This window comes from Capsella rubella, unplaced genomic scaffold (assembly GCF_000375325.1).
Source record: "Capsella rubella cultivar Monte Gargano unplaced genomic scaffold, Caprub1_0 scaffold_6, whole genome shotgun sequence".
NCBI lineage: Eukaryota > Viridiplantae > Streptophyta > Magnoliopsida > Brassicales > Brassicaceae > Capsella > Capsella rubella.
The window spans coordinates 2,200,056-2,217,420 of record NW_006238918.1 but is presented as its reverse complement, the minus strand read 5'-3'; the positions used below and the strand labels follow the sequence as shown (position 1 = coordinate 2,217,420).

The following is a 17,365-nucleotide window of genomic DNA, read 5'->3' as shown; positions in this document are numbered from 1 at the left end:
AAATTTCTACAAGAATCAGTTACAAATCATTGTTTCAAATTGTTGTGTTTTATTTATTTATTTATTATTATTAATCATAGGTTGGTGTTTTGATACAACAATATTCGTTGGTATTTATAGTTGAATTCTATCTGTAGATACAATTGGATATGATTATAATATATAATGTGATTTGTGAAATGTAATTTGAAGCAAGATCACTCTTAAATTTATAGCTCATATTTTGATAAAAGCATAAGATTGATATAACATAAGCATACAAGAATAAGAAGTTGCTTCATGTTGATCTTTGTCCAATGAAAAGTTGTGTCATATGTAGATGCCTCACCAAAACACCAAATATATGTTCTTTTAAATCTAATTGACAATAATTTGTCATTGTAAAACTTTTTTTTCTTAAATTGAAGCATATTCTTTCTCATTGATGTTTCTTTAGGTATTGCTTATGTTCCTATAATGTTATGTTGAATTTGGTTGAATCTGTAGAGTTGTCTCATTAGTTTAATAAGACTAATGTTTCGTTGGTGATTGAAACATGCATTATGCTAGAAATAGTTGAGCTTTGTATCCAAAAAATTTCTTAGATTTTGTAAAAGGAAAAGGCATGAATCTTTGATATGCTTTTAAGAGAATTAGCTAGAAGTTCATTTCATAATTGCGTTGACAGCTTTGTTTTTTAAATAAAGCAAAAGGGGGGGGGCACGTTAACAGTAAAAAATGGTCATTCATAAATATTGAATTCTTTTGACTTTATAGGATCATCAGTATTAAAATGCAGCGATACCATTAGAAAAATATCATTTGAAGGATAAAGATAAAATTGTAAGAAAGTTTTCTCAGTCTCACAAATCTAATATATCATAATATAGAAAAGGTAAAGAAAATAAATTTGTAAATTAAATAAAAAAATATACAATTAGAAAATTATAATCAATTTTCCACTCGAAAAAGTTATTTAACAATGTTAATTATTTTAAGTTTTTATTTCCCCGTGCGGTAACGCACGGGCTGACAGCCCTAGTTTTCTTTAAAAACAAAATTAATTAAGGCAAGAGAGCCAATCCTTTATTTTCCAATACTAACTAGTACTGCGTGATTATGATGATGTGTAAGAAAAATATTCATTACAAAATCATTCTCATTGCAAACGGCTGAATGAATCCAGTAATTAATACACTAAATTCAAAGCCCTAAGCTTCTCGTGCCTCCACTCATTATTAATTTTTGCTATAAACTCTTCTACTCTCGTTCTCAGATCATCGTCTCCTTCCTCCTCTTCAACCTCGGCCTCTTTGTTCTCATCATCCTCATCATCCTCATCCTCATTATCAGATTCAGCAGCATAGCAATGGATGCTTTCTCTGTCCTCCTCCTCTTCTTCGTCAGAACTAAAGTCATCAATCAACAGCTCATCTTGTGCAGATGGAACAACAGCAGATATAGTCATCACTTCATCATCATGATCATCGGAAACATTGTAGCAAGTATCGTAGCTCACAGGGTTATCAAACGAGGAATCTTCTTGTGAATCCATGGAACCAGGTTTTGATGATCCGGTGAAGATGATGACAATAATGAGGTTGCAGAAACAGAACATGAGAAGCGAATTCGAAGTGGCGTCTCCGATCAGTTCAAATGCTATGTTCAACATCTTTGCACCCCCTACTAAGAAACAAAAACAAAGGAAGATATTGAGAAAGAAGAAAGAAGTTTGGTAGTTAATTCTGTTTTTTTTTGTGTGTGATGGAAACAGAGAGAGGTTTGGCGCTATTTTTATAAAGAGGGGAAAAGTGTGTGAGAGAAGTTTTAATGAAATGAGAAGCTTTGTGGCAATGAGGTGTGGATAGAAAGCTTTGTAAGATATCATATATTCTATAATTTTGAAAGACATAAAGTGCCAATGACTCTTGGGTCGTTGAAATATATGTATATATTCTATACATATGAAACTTCAGTGTAATACTCCAAAAAAATTTGTTTAAATAATGTTTGTAGTGAAGTTACTTGGCAACTATTTAAAATAAACAAAAGGGCTTTCTTGGGCATTGTATTGTGTCACATGGGCATTATCATCATCATCATCGTATAGGCTTTCTAAGTCAGCCCAGAAGGTTCTCTGAAATTGGATGATTCAACCATCCAACAACAAGTGTGCTCTTTTTTTTTAACTTCCGAGAGTATGTAGAATGAAAATTTCGGTGAAAACTACTTGACGATTTTTCTATATTAACCACGTTACCTCTTCGGCTATTCCTTATATATTCATTTTCTTTAGTATTAAAATTATTTCATAAGCGTACAGAGTTTTATAGAGCACAAGAAAGTTTATAAAACATGAGTTTTAAATCTGCGTGTTTAAAAATCATTTCTAGACTTCTTTTGTGGTAAATTTTTCAGAAATTTAAAAATTTGGTGGTAGATATTAAAAAAATATGTATCATAATCTACCTAATCCACAAAAAAAGTTGTTTAGGGATAATTTCACCAATTTAATAGCCGCATAGTTACATAATCGCATCGGCCAACCACCATGGAACCCCTCCATTCCGATTATACGGCGGTCTACACATTGGATGTAAACTGAAATACTTCATCTATTACACGAAAAGTGTCATTCTAGCATTTTCACACAAATTAAGAAAAATAAACAAGTTTACCATTAATTAATCCACTACATAATAACGTTTCTCTAATTAATAAGATGAAATAATAGGGATAAAAAAATTAACTCTTAAAACTGCATTGGAAACACAAAACACAAAACGACAGTCTTTGTGAAAAAAATTAAACTTTAAAACGACACTCTTTGTGAAACATTAAAACGACACGTATTTAAAATACGTTTATTTTTATTTTGCTAAAGATAAGATTTCAACGTCTGGCAACAATGCATTGGTCAACTATGTTTTTAAAGTAGTAAAAATCTAGATACAATAAAAATGTAGGGCAAATATGGTATTTAACTAGTATTCCTCGTCACTATATAAGTAACGCTCGATAGTAGAAGTCTCATAACTAGAACAAGGGTTAGCAAGTCTTCACTAAACTTAATTACAACACTAACTCAATGAGCTTCCCTGTGGCTGCGACATCGTTCCGAGTGCCCCAAAGTGGTGGTCAAGGAGGAGTGCCCCAAAGTGGTAGCCAAGCAGAAGTGTCCCAAAGTGGTAGCCAATCAGGAGGGTCTCAAAGTGGCAGTAGCCAAGAAGGAGAGAAGAAAGCTCCTTACGTTCAATATGAAGTTGAGCCAGGCTTCACCATTCGCATGCGTCACAATATTGATCCTGCCATGGACCCCAAGAAGCTCAAACGGTTAAATAATTTTCATTTTTTTTACCTATCATGTAAATGCAACCTAGCTACTACTGAATCTAATACGCATGTGTGAAAATATAGGGTCATCGCGAACCGTGTTTCGGCTCAGAAGTCAAGGTGGAAGAAGCTTCTTTATGTTGAGGCTCTAGTGAAGAAATCCATGGAGCTCGAAGTATATATATACTCCTCTTTTTAATTAATTAATCTCATATATTTATTTATTAGCTACTTTATAAGTCTTGCGTATGTACAGAGAGAGACGAGTGTGTTGCGTGCCCAACTAGAGATAGCTATTCAGGAGAAGCGACGTCTACAAATTGAACAAAGGCAGCTCAAGGAGACTCTCGCTGCTCGGTTTCAAGATTGTATCGACGAGAAAGGTATAACAAATATATATACGTGACAATTATTTACAAGTACATATATTTGGATTTGATGTAACAATTGATATAATGCTCTAATTAATAGGTATCATTGAGTTCTATAAAGTGGAGATTGAGAGGCTGAAGAAGAAGAACATGGCTCCACCCACCAATCCTACTTAGTTGATTTGAAAAACACCTCTCCTAGTTCTTCGATGTGATATTGAAAAACTCAGTTGTTGTTTTTTTCGTCTCCTTTGTTATCGTAATTTCCATATTTTTCAGACTCTTGTTATTGAATGCATATCATGTATGTGTGCATTTGTTTTGCTTGGTATCAATTTCAGCTTGAATTATCTATTTTCTGTCAAAATATATTAAGATTACTTTTATAAACATAAAAATGCGTACAAATTTCAATGAAAGATTTCATTCAACTGACACTTAAAACGGTAATAATAACGCATTAGTCATTTGTCTTTTTTCAATAGTGTGAAAAATGCCAAACTATGAATTCAATATACTTAAAAGGAGATTTGACAAAAAAAAAAAAAGGTTAAAACAAACGGTTATATAATGATTTGACAAAACCTACTGTTTTCAAATTAACAAAATTTAACAAGTGTAGGAAATGTCAATTTAAAATTTGATAAATTTAATTTCAGTTTGAACTATCTATTTTATGTCAAAATATATTTTTCTTTCAAAAATTATTTTATTTTAAAATAAAAGGAGTTCAAATTTTAATGAAAGAAGACATAAACTTAACCAGAAGTAATAACACATTAATGATTTGTGTGTTTTAGTGTGAAAAATGCCAACTTTGTATTCAACATATTTAAAATAGATTTAACAAAAAAAGACAAACGGTTATAAACTAATTGTCATGCATACACGCCTATGCCATCTAATTAATTTTTTTTTGTCAACTTTATACTAGAAGATTAACTCAAATAAGTCAATCTGATGGAAAACGGTTTACAAAGTTAATAGCATGCGGGCTAACACGAGTTTTTCATGCCAAACATCTAATTAATACTCCTTCTGTTTTTCTATTCGTTGTCGTTCTAGAGAAAAAAAATTGTTTTATAATAATTCATTTTAGATTTTCAAAGTTTTTTCCATTGTTTGGATGTATTAACCAAACAAAAATGAAAAAATACATTAAAAGAAAATATAATAAAATCGTATATGACAAAAAAAAAAAGGAAAAAAAAATGCAAATATGGGCCTATTATGAACGGGGCCAGCCAAGTGTGCGAGTCCAGCAGGTATGTAAATGCCTGTCGTTTGTAGAAAACATAGCTATACTTCATGTCGTTTTGAAGACGTGATTGATTCTATTTAGTAAGGTTTCAAAAGCATTGTGTCTAAAATTGATCCAAACCAAACCCGAAAAAACAAAACAAATCATCTTTAGACTTCAATTTGCAGAGTGAGAGAACTGAGAAGAGATGATACATTACTTTACTGTGCAATTGATGATGTATATATGATATCAATATATCTACACTTCGGTGGATATGATCTCCAGCTCCGCCCACCACGCCGGAGATCGACTTGGCAACGCTGCTTCCGCCGTTATTCCGGTGATCTCTCTCAGCTTAACCACCACTTCTTTCATTTCCAGCTTCTGATTCAAACACTCTCTTACCACTTCCCACAGCTTCTCCATCACCTCCTCCTGAAAGCTTTCCAGCGTCGGGTCTGCAACGGGCTTGGTTTCGTCGTGGAGCAGAGAATCCGGATCCGGGATCTTTCCGGTGATGACCTCCTGCAGAATGGTGCCGAAGCTGACAACGTTGGTCATGGGATCAACTGGTGTGGTCGTGGAGCTGACGAATGTAAAGTCTGAGACTTTGGCTGCGTAATCTGTTGCCAAGTAGATTGAAGAGGAGCTGAGGTTGGTGTGGGAGATGGGTTTAGGGTTTAGATTGTGCATATGTTCTATACAGTAAGCTATTCCCATTACGATTCTCAGTCTCATTGGCCACTCCAAATGCTCTGCGTCTTGGTCTGCAAAATTTGATTACAGTTTAGTTGAAAAAGGAGATGGGGCTGAGCCTGTTGGAGAAGTGGTATTAACACTCACCGTGCAGATGCTCGAAGAGGGATCCGTAAGGAGCGTACTCGAAAACTAGCATTCGGTTGAAGGGCTCGTCTTCATGGCAATATCCGATTACATTGAGGAAGTTCTTGTGGTTCACTTGAGATAACCTCTGTATCTGCATTGCAGGATTGTATGTGTTTTAAACAAGAGGAAAAATAAACTAGAGTGCAGAAGGAGGTTTCTGATGTTACCTTTTCTTGGAACTGTGTTTCGTGATCCACCGACCAGTCTTGGAGGGATCCAGATGCCACTGCTAAAACGGCGATTTCAGAACCGGTGGAGAGAGTTCCTTTGTAAATGGTGGCGTCTGAGGATGTGGAGCCTATGATGTTACTGAAATCTTCACAGGCAGCTTCTAGTTCTGATAGCTTCAGCTTAGGAATACCTTCATAAGTCAATGATACACTAAACTCACTCTCACCAGTCTCTGCTATGCTAATATATAGAGTAAAGGAAAAAGTGATGATACCTGTTATCACAGCCTCTCGAAGCTGGCCACTGCTCCCAGTTGCCCCCCATGGCTTTATCATTTTTACCTTTTGGTTCCAGAGAAGAAAGAAGATCACCAATGCGGCCATGACGCCAGATACACCTACTAGCACTCCAATTATTATGTAAATCTTATGATATCGCTTATTGTTGCCAGCATGAGGCACATCTGAAACCTGAGGGGGTGGAGACTCAGCTGGTGGAGGGAAAACTGGAGGCAGGTTTGGGATATTGGCTTGGCTTTCAGTAGGAGGGTTTGCACGTTTATTCTGCGGAGGGGGTTGGGATCCAGTAGGTGGGGGAAGGAAGAAAGGAAAATCTACGGGGACTTCCTCGTCCTCCGTAGGTGATGGAGGAGGAGAAGGTAACGGAGGAGCTGCACCGAAGCCTGGATTTAGGCCAGGGGGAGATATCTGAAGTAGCCTACGACCGAAGATAAATGGTTGGACAAAGTTGTTGTTACACAAATCCAAGATCTCAAGCTCCTGCAGTTCTGTTACCTCCTCAGGTACTATCCCGGAAAATGAATTGTTTCTAAGAATACTGCAAACAAGAACAAGGTAGTTGTAGATGGTATATGTGTCTATTTTATAGCTTTGAGGAGTTTTAAAAACAATGTTTTTACTTACAGGGACTTCAAGTGAGTTAAGTTTCCGAGTTCAGGTGCAATTGTTCCTTGTAGAGAGAGATCTCTTAGATTTCTACGTTATAAGACATCAAATTGGTAACACAGCTGGGATTTATATTATTTTAAGGATTTGGATATATGACTTACAAGATGACAACTCTTCCATCATGGGAACATACAACACCAGACCAAGAACAATGAGAAAGCTCACCCCAATTCATCAGAGCTCCAAATGGGTCTGTTTCTATTCTCTCTTTGAATTTCATCAGCGCCAATGCTGCAGAATACTCAGAGTTGATCCATACCAATCAGTAGTTGAATAGGCTCAGAATGAAAGAAAGATGAAACAAAAGGCAAGTACCTTCGGTGCTGAAACAGAGACCAAACGTGAGATTGTGAGGAAGAAAAAGGAGGAAGAGGATGGAGAATGCTGGTCGGATAAATCTCCACCGTTGATCGGAACTCATCCTTTTGTTTTTGTTGGAGCAGTTCAAGACTTCAAGTCGTCGTCCAGAAAAGAAGACAAATCAATGGCTGCTCCTTTTTATATCCAACCTTCTTCATTTTCTTTTGTTTTTGATTTGTTGTTATTTTGTGCAACAATTATGACGTCTCTCCCTTTTCTTAGATATATACAAATGTTTAACCATGGAAACATTTACAAGTTGGAAATTGCATATGCAACTTTAATTTATTTATAAACACCATTTGCAATGCACGATAAAGTCTATCCCTTTACAAATTGACCCAGTAAACTTTGACTTGTGGTTTTTTGTTTTTTTTTTGAGTTATTTTCATCAGAAACATAACATGTTTGCAGGAGCCAAATCCATACACCATTTTGAACAGTTCTAATTTGAAAGCTTTACGAGTAAAGTTCATTCATATTGGTCAAAGTACAATTTGGGGAAGGAGTGAAGCCCATTTACAATGTAAACTAAAGTGTAAAACCAAAAGTGGGCTTACAAACAGGCCTATAATGAATCTGTTACTCTACAACATTCCTTTCTGATCTAACCAAAATATACACCAACCACTTCTTCTTCTTCGTCTCAGCTTAATCATCATCATAGCTATGCTCTTACCCACAAAAACTATATGTTTTCTAAAGATTTCTTCCAAAAAAAAGGCACTCTTCCAATTGCTACGTAGAGGAGAGTGATTACCGTGAGATGGCACGGAGCAAAATGCAATGGATTTGAGAGAAGTTAAGGCGTGTAGAGGGGCAAGTGTTCCAGCATTTGGTCATAAGATATCTGAGAACTTGAGGGCACTCCTTTGGAATCTCTGGTCTTAGACCGCACGCTGCAATCCCAACCGCCGCCTGCACTGGCGAGCAAGATCCATACGCCTCCTCCCCTGTCACCATCTCCCAAAGCACCATCCCAAAGCTATATGCATTGCTCATCCAACTCTCTCTCATCTTCTCCGGGTCTCCCGCGATTATCTGTTTCAATCATTTCACAAACTGCAGTAAACAATTGTTTTTCCTACAAAATCTACTTATGCATAATATGGAAAAGGACAATTAATTAGTGATAGAATGATGAAGCATATGAACAGCTAGAAGCCTTCAAGTGCTCAAGGATCAAATATGGTGAGGTAATGGCAAGTATAAATCCTCAAGCTAATCACTGAACTAGGATTATGCAACAAAATCGTCAAAGATATACAGACCTCGGGTGCAAGCCATCTATAGCCATCTGTTTCGTACTCCATGGCCTCATTCAAACTCCTGCATGCAGTGACTATTCCCATATCACCCAGACAGGCATTGCCCTGCTTATCTAATAGTATTCTCTGTGTGTTAAGGTCTTTATATGCAACACCATGATCACAAATGAACTGCATCCCTTCTGCTATGTCAACAGCAATTTGAAATATCATCTTAGTCTGAAGCTTCTTTTTCTTCACCAGCAGTTCACGGAGTGATCCACCTTGCATAAGTTTTGTTACGACGCATAATCCATGATTTTCATCGATGCAGAGACCATAAAACTGCAGAATGCTCTTGTGTCCACAGGTCATCAGCTCCAAGAAATCTTTTCGAATCTCAAGCTCATATGAATTCCCCTTATCGCAGCCTTTTAGTTTCTCAATGGCCACCTTTAATCCTCTGTAAAGTCCTTTAAATGAATTTGGTCCTAACTGACAACTAAACTCGAGATCATCTGCATTCAGTAGCCATTTCCTGATATCATCATCGCCTGATTGGATGGTCTGCCATTCATCCACTGATACAGAAAACGAAGTGTTTGGAGGTGGCATTTGAAGTTGGATCCTAGTATTCAGATTTGCCAACTCATGTATATAGCATTGATCAATGGACTCTACATCAACATCCCCAAATTCTCCTACACCTGCGTTCTGTTCTTGACAGCCACAAAGTCCAAAAGGGAGCTTCACAGAGGTTGACTTTGGTTTCCTTACCGCAGATTTAAGGGCATTCTCTATCTTAATTTTGCACAATTTTTCTTGTCCGGACTCGACGAGAAGAAGAACAACCCCAAGAGTCAATCCCTTCTTCTCAAAGATTTGTACTTTCTTACAACAAATTGAAGCACTATCAAGAGACCCTGAAATGGTTGACCATGGAAGCGAAGAACTACAAGCAAATGTGAGCTTGAACACAGAACCCTGAGAATCAGCTTCCTCATCACACACCTCTTGAATCACAAACACAGGATTATCATCTCCAGAAGTTTGCTCTATCAGCTTTATGTGTACAAATACATCTTTCATATCGAACCCTGTCTGACTATAACTGTTACAACAATAGCATAATCATGATCTACACAATGCAACAACATACATAGATCTAAGATATGTATCTTCCACAAAACACTAATCGATTCTGGAAAATTAAAAATATAACTAAACTTAAGAAACCGAGAAGAATAAAACATTGCTTCGGAAATCGAAATAGTGAGTAAAAATGACGCAACATTGTGAAACTTGGTAATACCTGAGAGGCAAAGAATCGTAATGCTTCCTAAGATTAGAGACGAGCTTATCAGGCAACTGGCTTCCAGGATACATTTTAGCAAGGTTCCTCACAACAGTTGCCCACACGAGCTTCCGGCCTCCTCCCCCGGCGGATGCATTCTGGTTGTCTCGCGCCGAATCAAGGCTGAGAGAGTTCTTGAGCGACGCGATCGCTTCGGAGACGTTGCGCCCGAGACGCTGAAACCGCTTTTGCATTGCGGAGGAGGTCTGATCGGAAGGCGGAGCAGCTGTGAGTGACTCCGACCTATCGTCAGAGCACATGAGCACTTGGTCTACGAAATCATCGTCGTGGCAGTTACCGGCATTACGGTTGGACCAGCACTCGAGCGCGGAGGCCATGGCGGCGAAGCTAACAAAGTTTTGGTCTTCTCTACTTGAAAACTGTTGACTCAGAGATTTAACAAAACGAAATTATAAGCATGTTCATTTTTATTTTCGTCTTATAAATGTGTTTCCCTTATCTAGCATACAAGCACCAGTGGTCTAGTGGTAGAATAGTACCCTGCCACGGTACAGACCCGGGTTCGATTCCCGGCTGGTGCATTCCTTTTTATATTTTTTTATGCAAAAACTAAGAGTGAAGAAGCTTTGGGCTTGTAAACTATCTGTTGCATTGGAGAAGAAGCTATCTCTGAATATACACAGTATCTTTGTAACTGAGAATGAATGGTATGCTCTGTGAAACAATATAAGGAGAATCTACATGATTTGTGTAAATAGATACTAGATAGAGAGTCTCTAACTTGTATACGAGATACTAGATAAGAGAGTCTTTAACATTGGGGTAAGTCCAATGGGGGAGACTGTACAGACTGCAAATGCCCTTCTCCGTTCTCCACTAAGAAGACCATCGCCAAACCCCAGAATATATGCGCGTCAATGTGGCAGTGCATCAGCCAAGCTCCTGGATTATTGGCCACGAATCTGATAGCTACCCATCCACCTGGAGGTGTTCCGATTGTGTTTCTTCGTGGTGGGTCAATGAGGTTGAAAGAGGCTGTGTCTGTATTTGGGTTGAAGTTACCAACACCTGTCCCAACTACGTAGAACTCGTAGCCGTGGAGATGCATCGGGTGATTCTCCGTGGTCACAATGCTTGTGTCTTGCAATATAATCTGTACTTTTGACTTAAACTTTAGTTTGTAGGCCTTTGTTCCGCGGGTAGGCTGCCATAGCCCTCTGCTCACATTTCCTGTATAGTCAAATGTGACAGGAGGCGTAGGAGGGAAGTCTGTGGTGAAAACACCGGCAGGAGTGCCTTGGTAATAGGCTTGCATTATGGAGTTTCCTTTGGGGAACACAAACGAGACGTTGTTCATGCTAGCGGTGAAGCGTGTTCCGTTAGGGCCTTGACACCTTTGGGTGTTGGGGGTTGTGCAGTTGAATAGTCCCAAACCTACTGTGAAAAACAAGTTCTCATCAATCTCCAGGGGAACTTTTACTTTTGAAGGACTCTTCATCTGCGCTGTGAAGGCTGCTGCTGTTGCTGTGTCGTTGAATCCTGGCAGCTGTGCAGGTATTGCCCGTGCCAGTGATTTACCTTGAAGAGTAACACAGGAGGCATCTTTGTATTTTAGGATTGCGGTGGTTGTGGTGTTGTCAAAGGCAGCATTGGCGCTGTTGTAGGCATGTGCCGCCATGTAGTAGTGTTCTGGCGGTTGGTCTGCGGTAAAAAGCACATCAGTTGTTTGACCTGGTCCTAACATTATGACATTGGTCGAGAAAGGTTTAGTGTAGGAGGCATCCGCAGCAACCACGGTCAGCTTGTGATTCGCAACACCAAAGAAGAGTTCTTGGTTCAAGGCAGAGTTGATGACCCTGAGGAGGACAATCTCTCCTGACCCCACCAGAAACCTCAAAGTTTCTGCATCGTGACAACATAAAATATTAACTAACTAAGATGTAACTCCTTTTGAGGGCTGGGAAGCATAAACTAAATGTGTACCTTGGCTGGAGCATCTGTAGAGATCACCAGGCTGACCGTTGATGGTGAAGGCGTCTGAGATGTTTGGTGCTGCTCCTGTGAATTGGGCTAAGTTGAGGACATCCATAGGGTTTCTGTCCCACCACTCCCCTAAGAGGAGGGTTATCTCTCTCTTGGGAAGAACTGGAAATGGGTAATGAGGAGACGAGAGCGGAGGACGGATGATGAGAGCGCCATACACAGTGGCTCGCAGCCATCTGCTGTGGGCATGCCACCACAAGGTACCTTCTTGATCTTCAATGGTGAACTTGTAAGTGTAACTCCCTCCTGGTTGGATTGGACATTGGGTTATGTATTCTGGTCCATCCGCCCATGGATTTCTCATCTGCCTTATCCCATGCCTGCACATGCTCTGATTAGGATACCATCAAACATTGACTGATTTGTTGCAGGGGAGAGTGAGTTTACCAGTGGAGGCTGATGTTGTATCGAGCTTTGTTTATGGCAGTGATGACGAGGGAATCACCATTTCGCACCTCCAAGGTTGGTCCTGGAAACTGTCCGTTCACAGTAATTGAGTTATGAACTCTGCAAAGCCTCTTCACCGGCGTCTCTTGAATCTAACCAAATACAAAAACATAATAAACGAAGTTGAGCATCAATCAATGTGAGTAACACTAGAGGGAACAAAAGAGAATGGGAAGTAGTAAACACACAATGAACTCATGAAAGTGAACTTCTGCATTGACAAGTGAAGCTACAAAAACAACCAACAACACAAAGTAGGACAGTAGTTCCATTGCGCTCACTTACTCTTGAGAGAATGAGAAAGTCGATACCTTTTATAGGCATGACACAGAGAGCGTTTAGTCTAACCAGCATACACGATTTGGTGTAACCACTAAACAACAAAACAAACAGTTTCTGCTTTTAAATATGATTTTAGTACCAGAAGATGCAGGTGAACCTCTACCAGCCTACTTTAGTACTTTTCTTTGGTTTTTTCTCATCCTCGGACACCAAATCTCTTTTTAAGGTATTGGATTCCTCTCCTTAAACCGGAATCTTAACTATTTCCCAATTAAATAGCATCTGATCAAAGTTAACATATGCCTAATTTAGGCAAGATGGCTGGAAAATTTATCAATTCTACAATTTTGTGCAAAACCAAATCTATTGCTGTGACATCATATGAATCTTTGATTTCTCTGCACCTAAATATGTCATCAATGTGTTTTTAAAATAAAACATAGAAGAAGAAGAACTGAAAGCAGTGACCTTTTTAGATTAAGAGACATCTACAGTGACACCTGCTCCCTCAAAAGCTTCATCAGTTTTCCCCTCGCCCAAAAATAAAAGCAAAGCTGATAGCTTTAAGCGTCTCGCCACTGGAATCTCCACTAGACTACATTCTTAAATCCTAAGAACAAGTAAGACCTTAAGGTAAAAAGATCGGCACTTTGACCAGAATCGCTGGTCCCCGAAATCAATGGAAAGCTTATCAGTTGACTTAAGAACCAAGTGAAACCTAGTCAGCCCGTTTGGGTGCACTCTGCAGAGATATGTACACATCACGTTGGTTTTCAAGTCACATTGGGCCGGGTCGGGTTAAAACCCAGCTAAACACTTTAACGTGACCCGAAAGATACTCATTTGTCATCTCATCTTCCCCAATTAGCCATTGACGAGACTTGACGCTACTTAATCGAATTACAGACACAGTCACGCTCCTGCGCCCACACCGCCGTGACTTTGCCATTCCGGTCATTTATTGCAGTTCACAACCATTGTATCTTCGTAATCTCCGATATCTCGAATCGAATTAAATTTACAAAACCTAATTTTCTGTGAATTTCTAACTAAAGTTAGCTCAATCCATAGATTTATTGGGAGAGATGATGGGCTCAGAGAATGTCGAAGAGTTCAAGGAGGAGATGGAGAGTCTCTTCCTCCGCGAAGAATCTGATCGCGATTTCAACGGCGATAAATCCAACTCTAACTATCGTAGCGCTATGTCAACTCTCTCCGACTCGCCTCACCCGTCTATCCTCGTAACTCCGGCTGATTCCGATCCACTTTTTGCGCCTCCGTCTTACTACAGCGAATCTCGGAGCCCTCGTTCTAAGCCAAATGGCGGCAACAGAGACAGCTCTTACCTCGAGCCTCCATCTTACGCCGATGTAATCTTCAGCCCTTTCGATGATAATTCCGAGATCAACGGCTCAGATGATGGCGGTAGCCGTCATAGTCAGTCCTCTGATACATTATCTAGATCTTCGTCTTCTTTGAGCTCTGATTTCATCAAGATCACTGTTTCCAGTCCTCAGAAAGAGCAAGAGGCCACAAATTCGATGATTCCTGGAGGAACCACTTACGTCACTTACCAGATTACGACTAGAACGAATCTCCCTGAATACGGCGGGTCGGATTTCAGCGTGCGGAGAAGGTTCAGAGATGTTGTTACATTGGCAGATAGATTGGCTGAGTCGTATAGAGGGTTTTGCATCCCACCGAGGCCAGATAAGAGTGTGGTGGAGAGTCAAGTGATGCAAAAGCAAGAGTTTGTGGAGCAGAGAAGAGTTGCATTGGAGAAATACTTGCGCAGGCTTGTTGCGCATCCTGTGATCAGGAACAGTGATGAATTGAAGGTTTTTCTTCAGGCGCAAGGGAAGTTACCATTGGCTACGAGCACGGATGTGGCTTCAAGAATGCTGGATGGCGCTGTGAAGCTGCCTAAACAGTTGTTTGGTGAAAGCGGAGGAGCTTCTGCCGTTGAGGTGGTTCAGCCGGCTAGAGGAGGTAGAGATTTGCTGAGATTGTTCAAAGAACTTAGACAGTCAGTCTCTAATGACTGGGGTGGGTCAAAACCACCTGTTGTGGAAGAAGATAAAGGGTTTTTGGAGAAGAAGGAGAAAATGCATGATCTTGAGCAACAGATCATTAATGCTTCACAGCAGGTAGAAGTTTCATAGTTGGTACTTCAAGAAAGATCAGTATTTTCATTTTTGTTTTTGTTTTTGTAGGCTGAATCTCTCGTGAAGGCACAGCAAGACATGGGGGAGATTATGGGGGAATTGGGATTAGCATTCATTAAGCTGACAAAATTTGAGAACGAAGAAGCTGTCTTCAATTCTCAAAGAGCTCGTGCCAATGATATGAAGAATTTAGCCACTTCGGCTGTAAAAGCAAGCAGATTTTACAGAGAGCTGAATTCCCAGACGGTCAAGCATTTGGTAAACTACATACTATTAGAAATGAAGAATCTTTTCAAATTTCATTCGAGCTGGGTTTTGATTTCTTTAAGAACTCTGAATTATATACGTCAGGACACACTCCACGACTACCTTGGCCTTATGATGGCAGTCCAGGGCGCCTTTGCAGATAGATCTAGTGCTTTACTGACAGTGCAGACGCTCCTCTCTGAACTTTCTTCACTGGAAGGAAGAGCAGAGAAGTTAGAAGCTGCATCATCAAAGGTCTTTGGCGGAGACAAATCAAGGATTAAGAAGATAGAAGAGTTAAAAGAAACCATCAAGGTCACTGAGGACTCCAAAAATCTTGCCATCAGGCAGTATGAGCAGATCAAGGTATCCATTCCGCAAATGCCCATACACAAAATAATATGTTGAGTTGAATTTTTATGTAATTATGTATATTGTGACAGGGAAATAACTGGTGTGAGGTTGAAAGGCTGGACAGGGAAAGGCGTGCAGACTTCTTAAATATGATGAAAGGGTTTGTTGTTAATCAGGTACGTTCTTATTAAAGGAGTAAAGACTTTGATTATTATGAAACCTCTGTCTCTTCATAGAATTAGCAAAAGAGTGGTAACTGGTAAGCAAGATCATTTAGCTCTGAAATCACCTTATATCTTAAATCACAAGAATGGAAGTGAAAAGTCAGTGATTGCTATGATTTGTTCTTTCATTAAATGGAAACTCCAAAAGGAATATGATTTGAGATATTTGAGTGAATGCTTGAAAATTGGTGAAATCTGCTCTCTTGCAATGCTGCTAGTGAATGCAGAGAAATCTGAGTGATATTGTGAAATAAAGAGATGAAATCTCTGGAAAGAAAAGTGTGAAAACAGAGTTGTTGATATTTGGATGTGCAGGTTGGATATGCAGAGAAGATCGCCAATGTGTGGACAAAGGTTGCTGAGGAGACAAGTCAATACAATAGAGAGAGCTCTTAACATGAGAGCACCCCTGTAATTATTCTTCAATTCATTGTTTCGGGCTTAAACCAAATTTTCGTATCTTTTTACTCTGTTGTCCAAAGAAACCAAAACAAAGAAGAAAGAGCTGGTAAAATTCTTCTTTACTGACTCAAGTTTCAATGGTGACAATTATAATATGAATAGTGATTTCAAAATTCCAGTAACAAGCAAAACAAGTAAGAGTGACAAAAGAATGGTTACAAGTTACAACAACTCAATTGTATACAATATGAAGCAAATGTATGTGAATAATTATCACACTTTGAAAATGCGGTGTAGGGATGTGGTCTCTTCAGTAATAATCTCAAACTCGAACGCGCGACATTGCGGAAGTGGCTATGGCAGCGGCAGCTGCGTTAGAGGCATTGTGGTTGAAGTATGCAAAAAGGCCAGATCCAATGGCTTCTTGTTCTTCAAGAAACAGATCTTCGGGAGCACGAAAGGCACCGTGGATGGCCACGGCCATGACCCCAACGGCTAGAGTCGACATCAAGAGCGATCCAACGCTAGTCATGAACATCACCACCACAGTGCAGAGGCAGAGCATTCCTAGCGTCTCAAGATCGGAGAAGGTACGTCCACCGATGACCAAGGGCTGATCAGACGGACGGAAAAAGTAGAGGAAAAGCCAAGAAGCGGCAAGCGAAGCGAGGAGGAAGAGAGCGAAAGGGTGCGAGAGGAGAGACGCAGCGAGTAGGATGGCCACTAAGGTTATGTAATTGGCTCGGAAGTAGGAAAAGTTCTTCCTTACTCGCGACGCTGCCTCCGAGAGCGACGGTGGCCGCGAAAACGCTGACCGGTCAACGAGCTCTGCCCAGGGCCTGGCGTCGGCAGAAGCATGACGGACAGAGGCTAGGACGCGAGACAAGAGGACGCGTAGAGAGCTCAGCAACTGCGGATCACCGCCGGGAAGATGATCAGGAGTAGTCGAAGTCGGAAGAAGAGGAGAGGCCATTGCAGCAGCAGCAGATCTACTTGGCAGACGAAGTCAGAGAGATCTAAAAGAGTGAATGGCTTTCACGAATATGTTGGCTGGCTTTACTTAAAACTGTCGGCTACGATCACATGCGCTTTTGCGTCTTTCTTTCTTTTTAAAGAAACATAATATTATTCTCTCTTTGTGTGTTTATCACATCATACAGGTTTCTTCTCTTGCAATTAAAATTACCTAACCGCTTCATTCCATCTTTTACTAAAATCTATAGAAATCATCATGACCATTAAAACTTAGACTAATCTATGTCTCTTTATTCGAACTCATGATTTTGAGATATTTTATTTCCTTTGTGGTCTGCTCAGAAATTATACATAT

General features: G+C 39.7%; 7 protein-coding genes, 1 long non-coding RNA gene and 1 other non-coding gene across 12 annotated transcripts; 4 read left to right on the top strand and 5 right to left on the bottom strand.

The window, feature by feature from the left end:
* Positions 1 to 1,168: 1,168 nt before the first annotated feature.
* On the bottom strand, positions 1,169 to 1,651 carry LOC17882740 (nucleolin). The gene has a single exon (XM_006289095.1). It carries the CDS (start codon positions 1,649 to 1,651, stop codon positions 1,169 to 1,171), a length of 483 nt encoding a protein of 160 aa, XP_006289157.1.
* A 1,358-nt stretch (positions 1,652 to 3,009) lies between these two features.
* LOC17882487 (basic leucine zipper 6) lies at positions 3,010 to 4,037 on the top strand. The gene is made up of 4 exons (XM_006286694.2): positions 3,010 to 3,312; positions 3,397 to 3,487; positions 3,569 to 3,695; positions 3,784 to 4,037. The coding sequence occupies exons 1-4, from the start codon at positions 3,068 to 3,070 to the stop codon at positions 3,858 to 3,860; spliced, it is 540 nt and encodes a 179-aa protein (XP_006286756.1). The 5' UTR covers positions 3,010 to 3,067; the 3' UTR covers positions 3,861 to 4,037.
* A 990-nt stretch (positions 4,038 to 5,027) lies between these two features.
* Positions 5,028 to 7,609, bottom strand: LOC17883394 (protein MALE DISCOVERER 1). Of its 2 annotated transcripts, XM_023781550.1 has the most exons (7): positions 7,266 to 7,609; positions 7,052 to 7,181; positions 6,906 to 6,977; positions 6,257 to 6,819; positions 5,979 to 6,172; positions 5,770 to 5,902; positions 5,028 to 5,693 (listed from the first exon to the last, which is right to left on the bottom strand). In XM_023781550.1, the coding sequence occupies exons 1-7, from the start codon at positions 7,369 to 7,371 to the stop codon at positions 5,185 to 5,187; spliced, it is 1,707 nt and encodes a 568-aa protein (XP_023637318.1). In that variant the 5' UTR covers positions 7,372 to 7,609; the 3' UTR covers positions 5,028 to 5,184. The 2 variants fall into 2 exon arrangements, with proteins under 2 accessions (XP_023637318.1, XP_023637317.1); XM_023781549.1 differs by having other exon boundaries at positions 5,979 to 6,819.
* Positions 6,689 to 7,041, top strand: LOC111830151. Its single transcript, XR_002833519.1, has 2 exons — positions 6,689 to 6,784; positions 6,908 to 7,041. It is a non-coding gene; the product is annotated as an uncharacterized LOC111830151 (long non-coding RNA).
* A 127-nt stretch (positions 7,610 to 7,736) lies between the features above and the next one.
* On the bottom strand, positions 7,737 to 10,298 carry LOC17881509. The gene is made up of 3 exons (XM_006287293.2): positions 9,870 to 10,298; positions 8,582 to 9,668; positions 7,737 to 8,351 (listed from the first exon to the last, which is right to left on the bottom strand). Exons 1-3 carry the CDS (start codon positions 10,247 to 10,249, stop codon positions 8,067 to 8,069), a joined length of 1,752 nt encoding a protein of 583 aa, XP_006287355.1. The 5' UTR covers positions 10,250 to 10,298; the 3' UTR covers positions 7,737 to 8,066.
* An 84-nt stretch (positions 10,299 to 10,382) lies between these two features.
* TRNAG-GCC lies at positions 10,383 to 10,453 on the top strand. Its single transcript has one exon. It is a non-coding gene; the product is annotated as a tRNA-Gly (tRNA).
* An 83-nt stretch (positions 10,454 to 10,536) lies between these two features.
* LOC17883279 (laccase-13) lies at positions 10,537 to 13,336 on the bottom strand. 2 transcript variants are annotated; one of them, XM_023780463.1, is made up of 4 exons: positions 13,113 to 13,336; positions 12,303 to 12,454; positions 11,856 to 12,235; positions 10,537 to 11,774 (listed from the first exon to the last, which is right to left on the bottom strand). In XM_023780463.1, exons 3-4 carry the CDS (start codon positions 12,217 to 12,219, stop codon positions 10,684 to 10,686), a joined length of 1,455 nt encoding a protein of 484 aa, XP_023636231.1. In that variant the 5' UTR covers positions 12,220 to 12,235; positions 12,303 to 12,454; positions 13,113 to 13,336; the 3' UTR covers positions 10,537 to 10,683. The 2 variants fall into 2 exon arrangements, with proteins under 2 accessions (XP_023636231.1, XP_006289181.1); XM_006289119.2 differs by lacking the exon at positions 13,113 to 13,336 and adding an exon at positions 12,551 to 13,043.
* Positions 13,337 to 13,530: 194 nt separating this feature from the next.
* LOC17883800 (sorting nexin 2B) lies at positions 13,531 to 16,166 on the top strand. 2 transcript variants are annotated; one of them, XM_023780465.1, is made up of 6 exons: positions 13,531 to 13,623; positions 13,716 to 14,791; positions 14,858 to 15,067; positions 15,161 to 15,421; positions 15,499 to 15,585; positions 15,949 to 16,166. In XM_023780465.1, the coding sequence occupies exons 2-6, from the start codon at positions 13,730 to 13,732 to the stop codon at positions 16,027 to 16,029; spliced, it is 1,701 nt and encodes a 566-aa protein (XP_023636233.1). In that variant the 5' UTR covers positions 13,531 to 13,623; positions 13,716 to 13,729; the 3' UTR covers positions 16,030 to 16,166. The 2 variants fall into 2 exon arrangements, with proteins under 2 accessions (XP_023636233.1, XP_023636232.1); XM_023780464.1 differs by having other exon boundaries at positions 13,551 to 13,631.
* A 70-nt stretch (positions 16,167 to 16,236) lies between these two features.
* Positions 16,237 to 17,234, bottom strand: LOC17884080 (PRA1 family protein B6). The gene has a single exon (XM_006289046.2). It carries the CDS (start codon positions 17,006 to 17,008, stop codon positions 16,358 to 16,360), a length of 651 nt encoding a protein of 216 aa, XP_006289108.1. The 5' UTR covers positions 17,009 to 17,234; the 3' UTR covers positions 16,237 to 16,357.
* Positions 17,235 to 17,365: the final 131 nt, after the last annotated feature.